The sequence below is a fragment of the Cyanistes caeruleus genome, chromosome 6 (assembly GCF_971803275.1).
Source record: "Cyanistes caeruleus chromosome 6, bCyaCae1.hap1.1, whole genome shotgun sequence".
Classification (NCBI taxonomy): domain Eukaryota; kingdom Metazoa; phylum Chordata; class Aves; order Passeriformes; family Paridae; genus Cyanistes; species Cyanistes caeruleus.
The window spans coordinates 58,100,927-58,117,314 of NC_141706.1; the positions used below are offsets into that span (position 1 = coordinate 58,100,927).

The window sequence follows — 16,388 nt, forward strand, 5'->3', positions numbered from 1 at the left end:
ACTATTAATTTAGAAGAATCCTGCTTTTTGACCAGCCCTGCTGCAAGCAATTACTAATAGTTGAACTGCAGAACAAAAATACTGTGGTGTGAAAGGCTGCAGTCCCTAAGGGAGGTACAGAATAGGTTTTAACAAGAGGCAGAATGTTTCTTCCAGAAGCTTCTTAGGTCTGAGCCAGATGAACAGAGTGAAGGCAATTTATTTTTAGTGATACAAATCCAACTCTCTGTGTGGCACCCAGTGAGGCCACCTTACTGGCTTTCAGATCAGGAGAGGAAAGGACTGTAAGAGACTGAGGAGCTGGAGGCAGTAATGTTCAGTGAAAAAGAGGATGTACAGCTCACTTGGCAGATAGCATGGAAAGAGCAGGAGATGTTTAATGGTAGCTAAATGGATGCTAGAGTATCTCAGTAGTTTTGTGGGGAAGGTTTAGGAGGGGATTTTGTATTTTGTGTATTCTTGGAGGTAGTTTTTTGTATTCCAAGTCTCCATTTATACAGCAGCCTTGAAGGTCAGAACTATTTCATCCTGTTGTAAACCACGAGCAGAGTAAAGGATGAGATTTTCTTAACTGGTGACCAGCCAGCCCTTATTTTTTTTTTTTTAATCATATGGTGTAGTGAGACTGAAAAATATGAGCAGTAAGCCTGGTTTTTTTTTCAGTTTTTGCTAATCTGTTTTGTACTTACTTTTATCTAAAATTTTACTATGCTGAGGTATTTGGTAGGTTTTGTAGGAATTGGAAGAGGTTCTGTGTGCATAAAACAGATGTTTTCTCATGATCCTGTGTTTGAGAGAAGTGTTTGAAGAAAGATCTTTCTTAAAAATGGAAACTAAAAGAAGCAAGCAACTGTGCTTTGGCTTTGCCCTGCTAGTGTTAATCCTTGAACTTCAAGTTAGCCAGTTACCTGGCCCCTCTTGCACTGGAACAGAACAGTTTTCCACCACGGGAACAAGCTTTAATGCAGGAAACAGTCTTTTCTCATTCAAATGCACTCCTGGAGCAAATTCTCCTTTCTGACATGAATGCAAACTCTTCTTTCACAGGGAGAAGATAATGTCAGATAGACTGCTGTTCTAATGTAGCTCCTTATAAATTGAATATATTCCTCTCATGTGAGTGTATTCTCTTTATTTGGTAGCTTTTTATGTACATCTTTGCCAAAGAAGTTTCCCTACTACCCTGCCATTTTAAACTACAACAAAAATCCTTTAAGGTTAGTTCTCTAGGTGGTTCTCCAGTATGAGAATGTCTGCTTTACTCTTTGGAGTACTTTAGGATATTAATGTATCAATATGCAATGCTAAACAGTTTCAAGTAGAATTTCAAGTAGAGGCTTGGGCTGCTTGGTTACCATGGCAAACACAGTAGGAAATTCATGCCAAAGTTTGGAAACTAAGACACACAAAAGAAAACTTGTAAACTGCAATAATCACTATAGAGAGCAAATATACTTGTTTATAATTTATTAGAGTCTGTTTCCCAAAGAATAGAATTTTAAAATCCTATTTTATTAAGCAAATCTTAATTGCCAGTCCAGAGTTTTGCACAAAAGAGGCGATATTCACAAGCAGGGAAGAGTGAGATTCTTTGTTGGCTTGCCCTCTCACTGTAAGGGCACTGAATGAATAGAGTAGCCTCTTGAAGACAGAGGAATTGAACTGCTTAAGTACTGTAATCAAGGTTGACATATTTTCAGTGTGCAGTGCTTTGTTTCACAGATGACTCAGTCTTATCTCTCTAAAATTTGACTGTGTTAATGATTATATGTATGTTAGATCACATATGTATGATGTGTGTGTATATATATATATATACATATATGATCTCTCTCTATTTAATGGTTTGTCTGTGTTCCCAATTGCATACATATCCTTTAATTACTTGTTTATATTAAATATCTTGCCATATTTAATTCACTTTCCCACAGTTGTTTGTCTTAAGGCTTGCTACCTGTAACCAAGATTTTTATGTGAGTATTTTAATGGAGTGATTTTCAGTTTGATAAGTTCCGTGTGTAATCAGCTTACTGTGAACACAGTATTTAGTATTGTAGTCCTGTCAGGATGTTGTGGCAAAATCTGATCCTTTTGCATGTGACTTGCTGTACAGTTTTCCATAGGTGTGGTCACATGCAAATCATGCAGATATTTTTCTCTTTCTGAATGTAAATTACTATGTATATTTCCACGTATCTTCTCCAAAGTCTCATTCCCCAAAGGGAAGCTGTTACACAGAAAGCCAATCTGTGGCTTGAGGGAGACACTACTTTTAAAGATTTCCTAAAGATCAAGGTTAGAGCTGGAGTTGGGCATTGTGATTGTGAGCACCTACCCTAACATGTGACTCTACCTCATCACTTTATGCATTGCATAACATGGATTGGAGATTATGGTAGGCAGTTGGAGGCTCAGGGAAAGCAGTTTAGGCTATTATTGAGAAATTATGATGAATTTTCCTGTGTCTTTATAATACATGGTCTCTTGGAAAGGGAGGCTTGCTGTGGTTATAACTGGGAAGTAGTGTTACTGGAACATGAAATATTGGAGGTGGTGGAACAAACCGTTTATGAAATGGTGTTCAGGAGTTCTTGTTGTGAACAGTAATGGTTATACTGAATTACATGTTGGTCTGCTTTTTCCTGACTTCTTTAAAAAGGACTTACAGAGCACTTTTTTAATTAAAACAAAAGTGGAACATGAAAACATCTGGAAGATTATACTAGGGCTTAACTCAAAGGAAAGTAAGAATTTAGAGGCCACAGGAAAAGATGTGCCACTGATTAGCCTCAGTAAATAAAATGTTTCATCCCATTAAATATAACATATGGTGATTTATAGTTATGTGGTATATCTGTAACTTCAGGAAAAAAAAGTAAAATGGGAAGAGCAGCAGAAGTTGAAGACAGACTGATTTAGCTGACTAGCTGGCAAGAGGCAACTGTAAGAAACTTGGGAGATGCAGTTAGGCTACTTGAATGAGCAGCAGTATGTGTTTCCACTAATCTCTTGGTGGTACAAGTGGAGGAGAAGGCGACTCAGTTTGGAGCCCCTACACAAAAAGACGGGATTGATATTGGAGATTGCTGTAATTGATTAGTACTTGAGTTCTTATAAATACTTCTTTCTTTAAGAAATGGAATGAGGAAGAATATTAGAAACAAGAATACAGGATTTTATAAATCAGGAGGTCCATCTCTTCTTACAGGTCTATAAAGATGTATTATTACAGAGATATTCAGAGAAGTGGTGGAAATTGTGACATCTGAAAACTTTTGTGTAAATACTGAGGACAGGACTGCTTACTCTAGTAATAAATATATGTGCTGTGTATATGAGGAATGTTAGACATCATTGTCTCTTCCTTGGGAACAAGACGGTGTTCAGTAAAATCAGAGGGGAACAAAATTCAGAACTGACATTTTTTTCCACATATTAACTCATCAGGTACCTTGCTTCTCTAATATAAGTGAATAAGGAATAGGAAGTGGGAGTTAAAATCTGGCAATTTTTTCAATTCCATACAGTAGTTAATGCAAAAAAATAAAATCCTGTAAGGGTTATTAAACTTCCACATTTGCAATTTAAATGGCTTCATGAAAGAAATCTAGGATGGAAAATAATCCATTAATGCAGCTGACTTCATAAGTTAACTTCGGGAACATGTATCTGTCCCCTTTTGAAGAAATGATACTGAAGTGAAAAGTCCTGCCAAAAAAGTCCAGTTTAGAGTCCATGATTATGAAGTATGTATTTGCTATGACTTGTTAAATCTGTGTCTTAATTGTTAAGCCAATGAGGGGGAGACCAGTGTAAAAATGTGACCTGTCACCCATGGTTTATAAATAGCCCCAAGAGATCATTATTTTGAACTTAAAACTTCACAGTGAGATCTCTTTCTTACATATGCTCTTAAAAAGAGCTGAGTAGGGGGAGAAGAGGAGGAAGGTGTTTGCATCACATGCACAACATACGTGATTCTGAATCAGGGTTCTGCTGGAGAGGTTTTTAGCCAGCAGGCTAAGTTAGAGTAGAGCCGAAGTTCTGCAGACCAGGCACTGGGAAGAGACAATAATGCTGATATCAGAGCTTCTTCTCCCTTCTTTCCATTAAAAAAAAAAGGCAAGTAATTGCTTAAACCAAAATAGAACATCTAATTCAGTTCATGTCTGTTGGGAATGTGTGATAGTGACTTTATTCAGAGCTGTTTAACCAACCTGTTTACAGATTTAGTGTGACCAAACACATAACACTGAATTCATAGTCTCAGTTTTTGAGTTGATCATGTCATTAACTGGCACCCATGATGAGGGGAACTTTGCAAAAGGAGCTGTGGAACACCTCTTTTGTTAACTCTTTGGTGTGGGTTTCTGAGGGGTAATTTAGAGGCTCAAGAGCAAGTAAAAGCTCACATATTCTTTTTGTCACATAGTAAATCGGTGTTGTAAGTGTGTAATTCAAGTGCTTTTAGTAAGCAGAGGGAGCAGGTTTTCTTCTGCAGATATAATAAAAAATTTGCTTTGTTAAACATGGAGAAACAAACACCTTTAGAAAAGTTACAGTGTCCTGTCACTTGCCTGAAGCTTTAATAGCTTGATTGTAGTGCAGCTGAAGATTACTGGAGTTGCTTGAAGTGCTTCTGGTCAACTTTGTGGAGTGGGAGAAAACCATTTGGTTTCTTTTGGAGATGCTAAGCTCTCAGACCTTGTCAGGACTGACCAGGATATGCTCTGCAGAGCTGTGTCATGGTCATTTCATTAGAGCAATTTGGGTCTGACCTGGCTCTTTGAACAGCACTGTCACAAGTTGTGTGATTTGGTCTTCCATTCTAAAGAAGCAATGTTAGCATGGGTGAAAATTTTACCAGGTAATAACACCTTGAATTGAAGATGCTTTAAGTTTCTAAAGGAACAGTTTCAGGGACTTCAGACCTCTCTTGGGTTGTGACAGGAGGAGGCAGCAGCAGCATTCTGTGCTCAGAAGACAGACAGATTTTTCTGTGGAGGGGTTCAAAACCTTGTTTCAACTTCCCTTAGCCTCCTTGGCCTGCAGCAGTTCAAATGTGTTAATATTCCTGTCAAAAGGAAAGCCAAATCAGCAGTCTGTTTATGCCCTTTGCTCAGTCTTATAAACAAAAAATGAGTTGATGCAGTATACACCTGTGAAGTGAGTGGGGACTTGCAAACAATTTTTTTATTTGAATCTGCTTTTCTGAGGTTTTGAACACTTCTTAAAAATAAAAGTATCTACCTTTTTCTAGGGTTATTGGTAGCCTGGTACTTTTACCTTAGACAACTTCCAAAATAATGTGCTGATCTATACTGTAGCCACAGAAATGTTTTGGTTTATGGCCTTACTATAATGGAATTAACATTGTTTTGATAAGCTCTAAATCACAGTCCTTTATGTGCCTTATTTTTTATATTTTATATTTTTATATTTATTTATTATATCCTTTATTTTGTGGTGTTCACATCTACTTTCTTGATCTTGCCAATTATATAACCATCAGTTCAGTTAATATGACATATATTTATTTCAAACCAGTGTGTGTGCTCTTTGCTGTATTTGAGTGCTTAGAGTAATTCTTCTGGAAACAGAATATGATTATTTTATTGAATCCTTCAGAAAACTGCACTGATCTCTGCCTAAACATGGATTTATTTCCAGTTATCTGGTCTAGAGCTTTTCTCTGAATGTAGGTGGTCATAGTTGTCTGCTGTATGAATAAATGATTAAATCTTACTAAATAATGTTTTTCTCCTTTCAAAAGTCATGTATGTCTTGTATGGCCCCAAGTGGGAATTAAATCTAGAAGGGAGAAGAATATCAAATAGCTTTGCAAATTTGCAAGCGGCTTTGTACAAAATTGATCTTTAAGACTTTGTTATGGATGAATTGTGTGGAACACTGAAAAAAATTAGGTTAAATAAAATTACTTGGTGTCCCTGTTTCACTAGCAGAGCTGTTCTTACAGAGTATCCTAGAAACTGTCACATGTCTTAAGTGTTCCTGTTCAGCATTTAATCAAGTGCTTTGTAACTTACAAAAAACCTTCTGCAAAGATACAGGAACCCATTTATGAGAAACAGTATTGTAAGTGGCAAGCTATTGATGCTTCAATTCATGGAGTTGAAAGTTCAGCTGAATTTTAAATGCAAAACTAAAAATAATATTTTTATTGAAGTTTAGAAATGTGACTTTAATATAAAGCAGGTACATTGAATGCAATATAAAGATCTAAAATTTCCTTAGCATTAATGGCTTTGCAAGGCTCAGGAGACATTTAAAACTACTCTGTGTACACACACAACACCTATTATGCAACCCTTGAAACGAAGCACATCACTCAGGTATGGAAAAAGCAGCTCTGATTTATTTAAGAAACTCTCCTTACCTTTAAGAAACCTATTGTGGCTATAAATAGGGAAGCTTTACAAGTGGTGATTGTCTACTGGCTTTTTTATTGAATCCTAATGAGTATTTTTACCTTTTTTTTTCTTCTTTCTTTTTGGTTTTTAAGTGAAAGCTGAGAAGCTTTTAAACTATTTTAAGTTTTTGAGGGAGCCTCTGAAGTGAACATGTGTTGACCTGTACACTACCTGAAAGGTTTGTGAATCTGAGGGGATGATGTGAGTTCTTGCCAGACTTTATACTTTCTACCAAGAAAGCCAAATCAGCAGTCTGTCTGCTTATGTGCAGTTATATTTGTAGCAGCCAGTTTGCTTCTGACAGGCTGTGGCACTGTCAGCTGCACTGAAGAGTGTTTTGTTAGGGCTTTGTACTTGCAGGAAGTGTTGCCTGGATTTTCTGTTGTGTATTTTATATAAACTAAGCAGAACTTTTGCCCTACATCAGTGGTCTTTAGAGGGAAAGACAACCAACTTATTCCTGGAGATTTCTTGCTTCCTGAAGTTCCTTTAGGATGCAAACCAGACCTGTTAAGTAAGCTGGGAGTGGCCCTGTTGCTGCTGCTTTGGTTGATCCTAAGCTTATGATTCCAGGGCTATTCAGGTTGGAAGGAGCCTCTGAGAGTCTCCAGTCTAACCTGCCCCAAGCAGGGTCAGCTGCGAGATCAGATCAGCTTGAAACAACAGTGATGTAACTACAAATTATTCTGTTGATGATGTTAAGTGACCTGTATTTGGGCTATAAGACAGAAAAACCCAGAAATTTACTCCTGTGGTAATAGAGAGATTTCCAGTGTGAAGTATTGACACTGGTATTTCTGTCAGAAATTTGTGTACATAAACAAGGAATGGAATTGGCCAGAAAATTCTACAAAAGTGCCTGGGATAACTCAGCTTTCCTATGTTTTTCAGTGTTCTCTCTCTTCAGCTAGCTCTGCAGGAAGGAGAAGGAGACCAGCACAGACAAGGAGGAAGAATAAACAAGTTTAGTTTTTCCTGTCCTTATTAATGCAGTGAGCAAGTCAGGGAGGGTTCTGTCCTATTCACAGGAGATGCTGTAAAGCAGAGGACTTCAGCAAGGTTGCCTTGCCTCTTTTTGCAGCTAAGTTTTAAAGAGCAGCTGTGAAGTTCAAAGAAACTCACTTAGTAATAATTCTAAGAGTTGATTTCTCCTGTTACTTGTACAGCACTGTGACAAGCACAGCTTTCTCAAATTGTTCTGTTTCTAGACCAGGGACTATTAAATCCCTGGACAGCAAGGTGTGGAAGAGATAGCAAGTTACAAGTAATCACTTAGGAATTCCAAGCTCCAGAAATACAGAGGAAATTGTTTTCAAAAGTACACTGTCTTGGTTCTGTGTGTCTTTTATTGTGCACTAGAGCTGCACTATATACCCAATCTGTGATCTGATGTTCAAAATCAATTAATTCTCTGGACAAGAGAGATTTCCTTAAGAGGATTTTTGGCAGCAAAATTTTTATTAAATACTTCACTATTTTGTCTCAATCTCACTAGCAGCTATGACCCATTGAAAGCCAGTCTCCTGGTAAATCTAATATTAAATACTGTTAAGTATCTAATGGAAACCTTTTGATGAATATAGTTGAAATTACCTGGAATAAATTAACAAAGCAATTAATTTAATATTGTGGCAATGTTTTCAGCTTGGAAAGAATTGTAACATGTATGACACATTTCATTCAAGTAAAATTTCAGAAAGCTGCAATTAGCTGTTAGTTAGGAAAAGAAAAGAAATAGCATCTGTCAAGGAGTGTGATTAAATGCTGACTTAAAATAATATGATTTACTGTTTAGGCAATCTTATTATGAAAGCTCTAAGTCTTGGATCAATAAAATAAATCTTGGATAGATATTAATCTTTGGGTTTGACCTTAGAATTACGTACAGCTACAGAACCAAGGTTATTGATGCTCATTCTAATCAGACATTTCAGACATCAGACTCTGAATACTTAAATATTTGCTTCAGACTAAGGCAAGTGTTTTTTGTTGGCTTTTTTCTGTCATTTTTTTCTTAATGTAGTTAAAGCTGTGATTAATATGTTCCATTTGACTGCCCTTCTACTGGAAGTCATGAATCCAGGGTGAATGGGCTACTGTTAGACTGTTACATTATTTTTTTTCCCTCCCCAGCAGAGTGGGAATAATTTTGCTTAAATAGTGTGCTTTGAGAGTTAACTAAATGAGAGTAGGAAGTCCCCCAAACAGTTATATGGTTCATGTTTTATTTCTAGAATATGAGTTCATCACACAAACCTAAATGTTCAATTTTTCTTCTGTGAGCAAGTGTGAGGTTCTGTTAAGGTAGAGTTTTAATAAGTTCAGGGGCAGGACTTGGAAGCTGCTGATGCTCAAGGTACAGCAATTTTGTTCAGCTGTGTTGCTGGCTTTATACAGGTGTGTGAGGTTTCTGTTGTTGTCTAAAAGCTGTTACTCCATGTCTCTTTGCCCAGGGTTACAGTACCTCTGTATATTGGAAGGAACAGACTTTTAGCACAGGTATCAGTTGGCCAAGGTGCCGGTCCCAGTCTTGATTAGCAAGGTGAAGGCTTGCACAGGTAAGGATGGTCTTGATATTCCTTGCCTTGCATCAGCTGCCCCTCTCTGCTTTCATTCGTCATTACTGAAAGTGTTGCTGTCATCATGAATCATCCACAATTGAGGAAGTTTCTCGGAGTGGACAGGCTGGAATAGTGCTGAGTGTTTTTCAGAAGAAAATTTTAAAGGCATTGGGACAGGAAGTGTGCAAATAGCTTGCTGCCAACTGCTGTGGTTGAGGGTGCTCCTGTGCTTTTAACCTCCATGTCTGGCCATACTTAATCCCAAGAGTTTTCTGGGTTTTTTCAAAGTACATCACCACTTCTAAGTGGGAGGCAGTTCATATCACCTTGTTCAGTAGCGTGTCAGATCCGAGGATTTGACAGTTTTTTATGGACACAGATCTCATGTAAAAGCTTTTCTCTGACAATCACATCTTTCACAAAATAGCAAATGGGTTTAGTGGTGAGCTAATGAAACACTGAGTCCCAGGCATGATTGAATTTTATGAGTAAGCACTTTCCTTGTTCTTAGCACAATCCAATAGTAATCTCCATGGAGAAATAAAGAAAATGTCTCCTAGTTCCTGTGCCCATTGATTCTACTCTCTTTCAGGTAAGAGAGATCTAGTCCGAAGCAGTACTTTAGTGCTTGTAAATTTGACTTACCTCCATGAGACAACTATGCTGTAACTGAAAGCAGTAGCTGCATGTAAATAAAAGGCGGGGCATTCCTGTCAGCAGAAGCCTGGTTAATTCTGGGTTGAATTAGTTTATTTATACTTCATTTAAGTTCAGACAGATTCTCAGTGCCATCTGGTTCCCAGAGAACAGCTAGAATAAGCACAGTGAAGTATGTGCTTAGATTTAATTTATCAGAATTCCATGTGTTGCTAGGTCTGTTACCACACAATTTCAAGAGATGGGGAACTTCAGTCACGCCAAAGTTGTTGGACAACAAAAACAAAAGCTAATGATGTAAAACCTCGCCCAGACAAAAGAGCAAGGTATAGTTTGAACATAGCCAGCTGTTGGTTCTTTGCTGCTTAAAAGGACAGTGAGGATTCAAAAGAAGGTGGTAATGCCTGTATCCTCTGCTGGCTGGGAGAGTCTGTGGTGCTCTGGTCATTCAGCATGATTCAGGCCAAGTTGTATTTACTTCAGAATGGATCTTTGTTCTTAAGCATTGAGTCCTCCTGCAACTTCTGTCCAGAGGAAAGAACTTCAAGTCTGATAGGCTTGCTTTAATTCTGCATTTATTTGAGGTATGGCTATGTGTTTGTGTAGCTTGCTCTTCCAGATAGAAATGCTACCCCAATTCTGGGAGTTCTCTCTTGTCATCACTTGTTTGTAGTGATACAGGATAAGGGAATGTTGCACAGTCTAAGACGTAACTTTAAGGCCTTTAGAATTTGATCTTTCAGATTCAGATCACAAATTTACAATCAGCCTGTGAATGTTCTGTGGCAGGCATGCACATTATCCTGCCATCTCCCAGTAGAGCTAGTATTCTATTTAATTTCTCCTTGAAGAGGCATTGGTAATATTCTCTTTTAGCTTATAATGGATCTCAGGACTCTGGGGAGTAACTTTTTTGTCTGCTGACTTTAGAAATTGTAATACATCATCTCATTTTGGAGTTTTTAACCAGGAGACTGTATACCTGATTAAACTGGTTTATAATATATGCTGCAAAACATAAGTGCAACTTTAATATTGTTGTGTATAAATGCTTGTCATGCATATCCTGTAGTTAAATTTGCCTTGGAAATGGCTCACCTGTGTAGCTGGTTAGAATTTTTCCCTACTGACAGGTCTACTTTCTCTTGGTGTAGCTCTATGAATACCAAAGATCTGCTGCTCTTCAGACCTCGTCCTCCAAGGTTTAATGCTCTGGAGCAATTCTATTTTATGTGAAGCTTGTTTATTTTAATTGCTGGCCTGATTTCCTCTGACTAAATATACTGAAAAAGTATATATCAAAATTAGAATCTGAGCCCCAAATCACAGCTACATCTGAGGCCTGTAATATTGTTGAGTATCTGCAGATTTCTAATTACAGACTCTGAACGTAGTAAATTGGGAGGTTAAAAAACAAGGTTGAACCTGATGTATGATCTTGCATATTAAATGTGTGGGGTTTAATCTCTGGATGATGAAAGCTTTAGTTGTCTGTTCAGAAATGATATGGGGATAAACACGGGTGACACAAGCGAGGGAGCCTTTAAAATTGCTTTTCTGTTCCTTTTGATTATTCTGACACTTAGTGCTATATCTTAATTTGTTTATATTGAAATTCCTCAGTTTTGTTAGCACATATTTTGTCTGAGCTATATTTGAATTTTGTTTTCAGAAGCAAATTACTTTGTAGCTCAGTGGTGTAAAATGTATTTTATAATCAAAGTATCAGTATCTTCAGTCATTGTTCCTAGAAAATGCTCTCTTTAGAGCTGGTTGATAATTTTTTGTGATTATGGAGAATAATATCATTTGTTTACCTGTTGTTAAAGGATAGACTTACAGTTCAAGAATTGTGTGATTATGGTATTTTTAATGCAAAATTGGTTGTACTGAGAAAGTGCTACTAGAAAATTAGAAGATACCTTGTCTCTGTGATGGCTCTTGTGACAGGAGAAGCCTTCTGGTATCTTGAGGACTCACAAGAGCCTTTGTGCTACTGAGTGGTTGTCATTGGTTTGTCATGTGCTGTAGGTGCAAGGGCAGGTGTAGTTTGTGTACTTGCGTAATAGAGAGAAAACTTTGATAAGATCTTGGGTGTCTCATAAATGCTTTTTAAAGTAGGGTTTTGTGACTGCATAAATTGTTGTGTGGTATAAACATTGCTTTCAAATAGATGTGGTTATGTGCACATATTGTGATAAATTGTCTGAATTCTGTTTGCTCTCTTTGCAGGCTGCGGACTTGAGTAAACCGATAGACAAAAGGATATACAAAGGAACACAGCCTACATGCCATGACTTCAATCACTTAACAGCCACAGCAGAAAGTGTGTCTCTTCTAGTGGGCTTCTCTGCAGGCCAGGTCCAACTTATAGACCCTATTAAAAAAGAAACTAGCAAATTATTTAATGAGGAAGTAAGTAGAAATCTTAATATTGTTGCATGCAATGTATCTGTGATACTGAAGTTCCTAGATTTTCAAAGTTCAGTAGATCTGGCCCTATTTGCCTGTGTAGCTTATTGTTCAGTCACTGCCTTTGTTTTTCAGCTGTTCTGTTGGCTTGGAGTACTTACATTAAAATGTTATTCATTGTGAAAAGATAAAGGCATCTTGTGGGGTTTAAGATTAAAAATTAGGATTTTCTAGTTTGGGTAAAACTGTAACTAGAGTTGAGAACAGTTTACCGATCGAAACAAGGTCTACAAATCTAAATGTTGCTGCATGTGCTCTGAATTCTGTTGTTTCTGGGGCTTCAGGTTGCCAATGAAGAAGAAAATGTTAAGCCACTATTCAACTCATAGTCTTTTTAATTTACGATAAGTTAAGAATACAAATTATTATGGCTGGGACATTACAGCAGAAACTGCCTATATCAAATATTCCTAAAGGCTTGCTTGGATACGAGCAGGATATAAAGCTGAGTGCACAGGAATGCTGAGGGTTTGTGAGGTCTTGGTTATGTGACGTTTGGAAGGAAACTCCATATTGCATAGTAGCAGAAAAAGCAGATGGAAAGATAGAAAGAATACTATGGGGAGCCCTAATGCCAAGTTACAGGATGACTGGCTCTGAGTACCTGGTAGCATTGACATTCTTAGAGGAGTGTGTCTGGATGCTAGTAAGGAAAGAAGTCCAGTAACTTGTGATAGCATTTTCTGCAGAAGATAAGCTATGGGAATTTGGCTGGTCTGGTGGAGGTGGTTTTTTTGGGGGGGGGGCAGGGGAGGGAAGGGAAGAATTATTATTTTGCTCCTTTTTTTTGTTTTAATCCAGCTCTGTAGAGAGGTTTGCAGGTCTCTTGTTTGTTGTTTGTTTTTCTTTTCTTTTTTGAGATTTCAAAACTGGATTAGAACTTTACAGATGAAGTTAAGCCTTGCTCAGCTTTCAAAGTATATCTTTCCCGCCTCAGAGAGATGTGTTGCCTTGCTCCTTTCTTGTGCAAAGAAGATTGAAGTATTGTTCTCACTGGGGATGTTTTATAATTAGATCTAATTCCTCCTCAGCTTTCTAAAAGTAGCTACATGTAGATCAGAAGAGGGGCGTTTTTCTTCCTACCTGGCCTTGTCCCAAATGCTCTGTCTCTGCTTGAGTGGGAAATAGTGCTGGAGAATCTTTTAATGAATCTTTTGTCTGTTAGAAACCTCTGTGTAAGTAGTTGAAATGTTAATTTTAGCATTGTCCTACCACCCCCATCCAGCTCCCCCAAAAAGTGTCTTATTTATTCTTGTATGATAATGTAGCTATTAAGAAGGGTAGCAGACATACTCTAAACAGCTGGTTTCATATCACAGAGTAGTTCCCACACCTGTATCTGAGCTATGGCTCCTTTAAAGAACCTTCTGGTGGGATACTTACATCAAAGCACAGTGCACGTTTCCAGGCCTTGATGGTGTTTACTGTCTGGTGACTACAGTGCAAAGCTGTGTTGCAGGCTGAATAGTTCCTGTGGTATTCCCCAAATGTTGGAAGCACTGAAATCACTTCCATCAGCCAGTATTGCTTTTTGTCTGTACTATAGGCAGATTACTTCAGTATGATGGAAATACGCCCTTTGACAGTTCAGTGGAAATTTGAATGAGGTGATTTTTCTTCTGCCAAGCTAATGTAAGGATTTGCTCAGTGCTACCAAAACTACACACACAGTAGGCTACAGTTAAATGACAAATTTGCTGACCTTATCTGCAGTTACAGCCAACTCTAAAACTTATATATATATTTTTATTCTGTCAATTACAGTATTGAAGTTTGCCCTAGATGTGTTTGTAAGTTCTGGCTTGTATTCAAAACCCCTTTCAGAGAAACATTAGTGAGCACTGATGTTTGAACCAGCTCATTTGCTTCAAGATGAAGGTGCCTTTTGGATTTTGAATATATTTTGAGTTTAGACAGTCGGAATAACTGTAGGTACAGGATGGTCTAAATGAGTGTTAACATTGTTCTACAGATCCAGCACTCATGCTAGAGGTAATAGAATTCACCACCTATCCTGTGAGCAATTTGGTGCTTCAGGTAGCCCAAAGTTCTGCTTTGACTAACAGCTGTGGTAAACAGAATAGCAATCAGAATATATATGATACATTAAATAAATCAACCTGTTATGATAGGTTATGTTGAACATAAAATGCAATAGCCCTAGCATAGTCTTAACTTGTTATTAATTTTTTAAAAAATTCTATTGATGTAGAAGATGATAGGGACTTGAAAGGCTGAGGTGAGTGATAGATCCTGTGCAGCTTGTGGTTGCCTACCTAAATCCATGTGTATCCACAGTGGTACTCCTTCCAGCTGTGTCAAAATTAAACCACTGATATATTTGACTGGTTTGGGGAGTAAGAAAATACCACACAGATTCAGTTGTTTCCAGGTTGTAGTTGGTTGCCTCAGGTTTTTCAGTCCTTTGTGGCCTGTGCCTGTAATTCTGTCCCTTCAAGTTCTTCAAAACCAAGATAATCTTGGCTCATGTTTCTGACTGCTGAGTGAAGCTTCTTCACTTACTATTTTTCTGTCAAACTGAACATAAGCTCTTTATCTCACATCCCTCACTGATTTGCTGACACTGCCATTCTTGTAATGCATCTGCTGCTCCTACTGACTGCAGGTCTGGGTTTGTTGTGCTGCAGAACTTTGTTAACCCAGTTGAAAGCCTCTAAAACTCCCAAAAATCATAACTTCAGAGTTTTTATCTTGAGAAGGGGAGGCATTGTAGTCACTTGTTCATGTCAGGTTAAAGTGTCTCTGCATCTTGTCTCCCATTAGCTGATCTGTTCTTGTTGCAAATCGTAATCTTCCATTTTTCACAGCCTCCTTGAAGTAAAGATCAGTTTTGCAGGGTTTCTCTGCAGTATTTAGGATCATGTAGCCCAACATGGTTATGGACATAAAGTGCCATTTCTGGTATAAAAGTTGAGCAGGTGCTCTTAAGTAGAGGCTGTATGTCAGATTGAGCTGCTTTGGTAGAGAGCAAGAAGTTCTGCTTTTGTTGCCACATTGGCAGTGAGAAGACTGGTGCCTATGGGCAACCATCTGTGCTGGCGTTCCCTGCCCATGTTCTCCTGGTGTGTGCCAGGTCATTTTCTTTTTGATGTTTCTGATACCATCATTATTGAGACATGTGTGACATATATTAGTGAATACATGACAAACTAGTTAAAATATCACTATAGAACCATAGACTGTATTATTTTAAAACTATTCAATTTGAAGGAACGTTGCCATATTTAGTTACATCTCTCAAATACACCATAGCTGTTTTAACCAATGAGAAATTGCAGGAGAGAGGCTTTCTGGTTTTACATCAAGGTTGAGAGTAGCAGAAGTGTAATCTAAAATAACCAGTTCCTGCTTTCCAGTGACAGTTCCACAACAGATAACAGTTAATGCATCAGCCATTAATTTGAGATTTTTGTGTGTAAGCAGCATAGCAAAGCTTTGGGTGAGTTCTTTTTTCTTCTTTGTTTTAGGGCATTTGTAACTTTTTCTGGTATTCCTTAGGCTCTTTATATTTGCACTCTTACCTTTTGTGTAGCTCAGCTCTTCTTTCTGCTTACAATCAATATGCCAAATACAAATCTTGAATGTGCTTGTAAAGAATTACTTGTCTGCAAATTGCAGTTGAGTGGTGCCATGGAGAACATGGTAAGTTGTGGAAGTCCACCATAACTACAGTATCCTAGAAGTCAAACTTTACCTCTCAGTTCTTAGATCATTGAAGACATTATGACCAGGAATGTTTAATGTGTGTGCATTCTTTTGCAGTGATGAATTATATTAACATGTTTTGTTTTAAAGGAAAGTGCTTAATCAAGTGGTAACAGAGTATTGACAGGTCCTTGGCTATTGAAAGAAAAATAATGGGAGGTTGGGGATTCCAAGGTGAAAAGTTTGTGGTGCCCTGTGAATTCACCCAGCCCCTTGCATTTACCTACTGACTTTCCAGCCACATGATTACAGGGTCGCTGTGTATGCAGCCTTTGCTCCCTACTAGTAAAAGCTAGTAGAATTTTTTCAGAGGTTGGATTTTATTTGTGATTTCAGATAAAATCAGAGTCCTAAATTTACTGTTGTTGATTTGTAACCTGTTTGCTGTATAATAAGATGAGTAACTGCCTTTTTTCCCTTTAGCTTATTCAAGGTTTTCTTGTTTCTGTCTCATGCTGTGCAACCTACACAGGGAAAAGTAAATCAAAGAGCGCTGTCTTTAGATTCGTAACAGATTGGCTCAACTGAAGGATGGTCTTTG

General features: G+C 37.8%; 2 protein-coding genes across 16 annotated transcripts in view; one reads left to right on the forward strand and one right to left on the reverse strand.

Annotated features, from left to right (window-relative positions):
* The window catches only part of WDR20 (WD repeat domain 20), a 45,655-nt gene that overhangs the window by 16,418 nt on the left and 12,849 nt on the right, over positions 1-16,388 (forward strand). For all 12 annotated transcript variants that reach the window (XR_015287746.1, XR_015287745.1, XR_015287747.1 and 9 more), the window contains exon 2: positions 11,882-12,064. Coding sequence is in view for 8 of the 12 variants with exons in the window: in XM_086892180.1 (XP_086748306.1) it covers positions 11,882-12,064 (183 nt within the window). In the remaining 4 variants the exon portion in view is untranslated. The remainder of the gene's footprint in view (positions 1-11,881; positions 12,065-16,388) is intronic.
* The window catches only part of LOC147652718 (uncharacterized), a 51,114-nt gene continuing 36,178 nt past the window's right edge, over positions 1,453-16,388 (reverse strand). For 2 of the 4 annotated variants that reach the window (XR_015287752.1, XM_086892193.1), the window contains one exon: positions 1,453-5,074. Coding sequence is in view for 1 of the 4 variants with exons in the window: in XM_086892193.1 (XP_086748319.1) it covers positions 5,066-5,074 (9 nt within the window). In the remaining 3 variants the exon portion in view is untranslated. The remainder of the gene's footprint in view (positions 5,075-16,388) is intronic. The other 2 variants (XR_015287763.1, XR_015287754.1) reach the window with 1 other exon arrangement.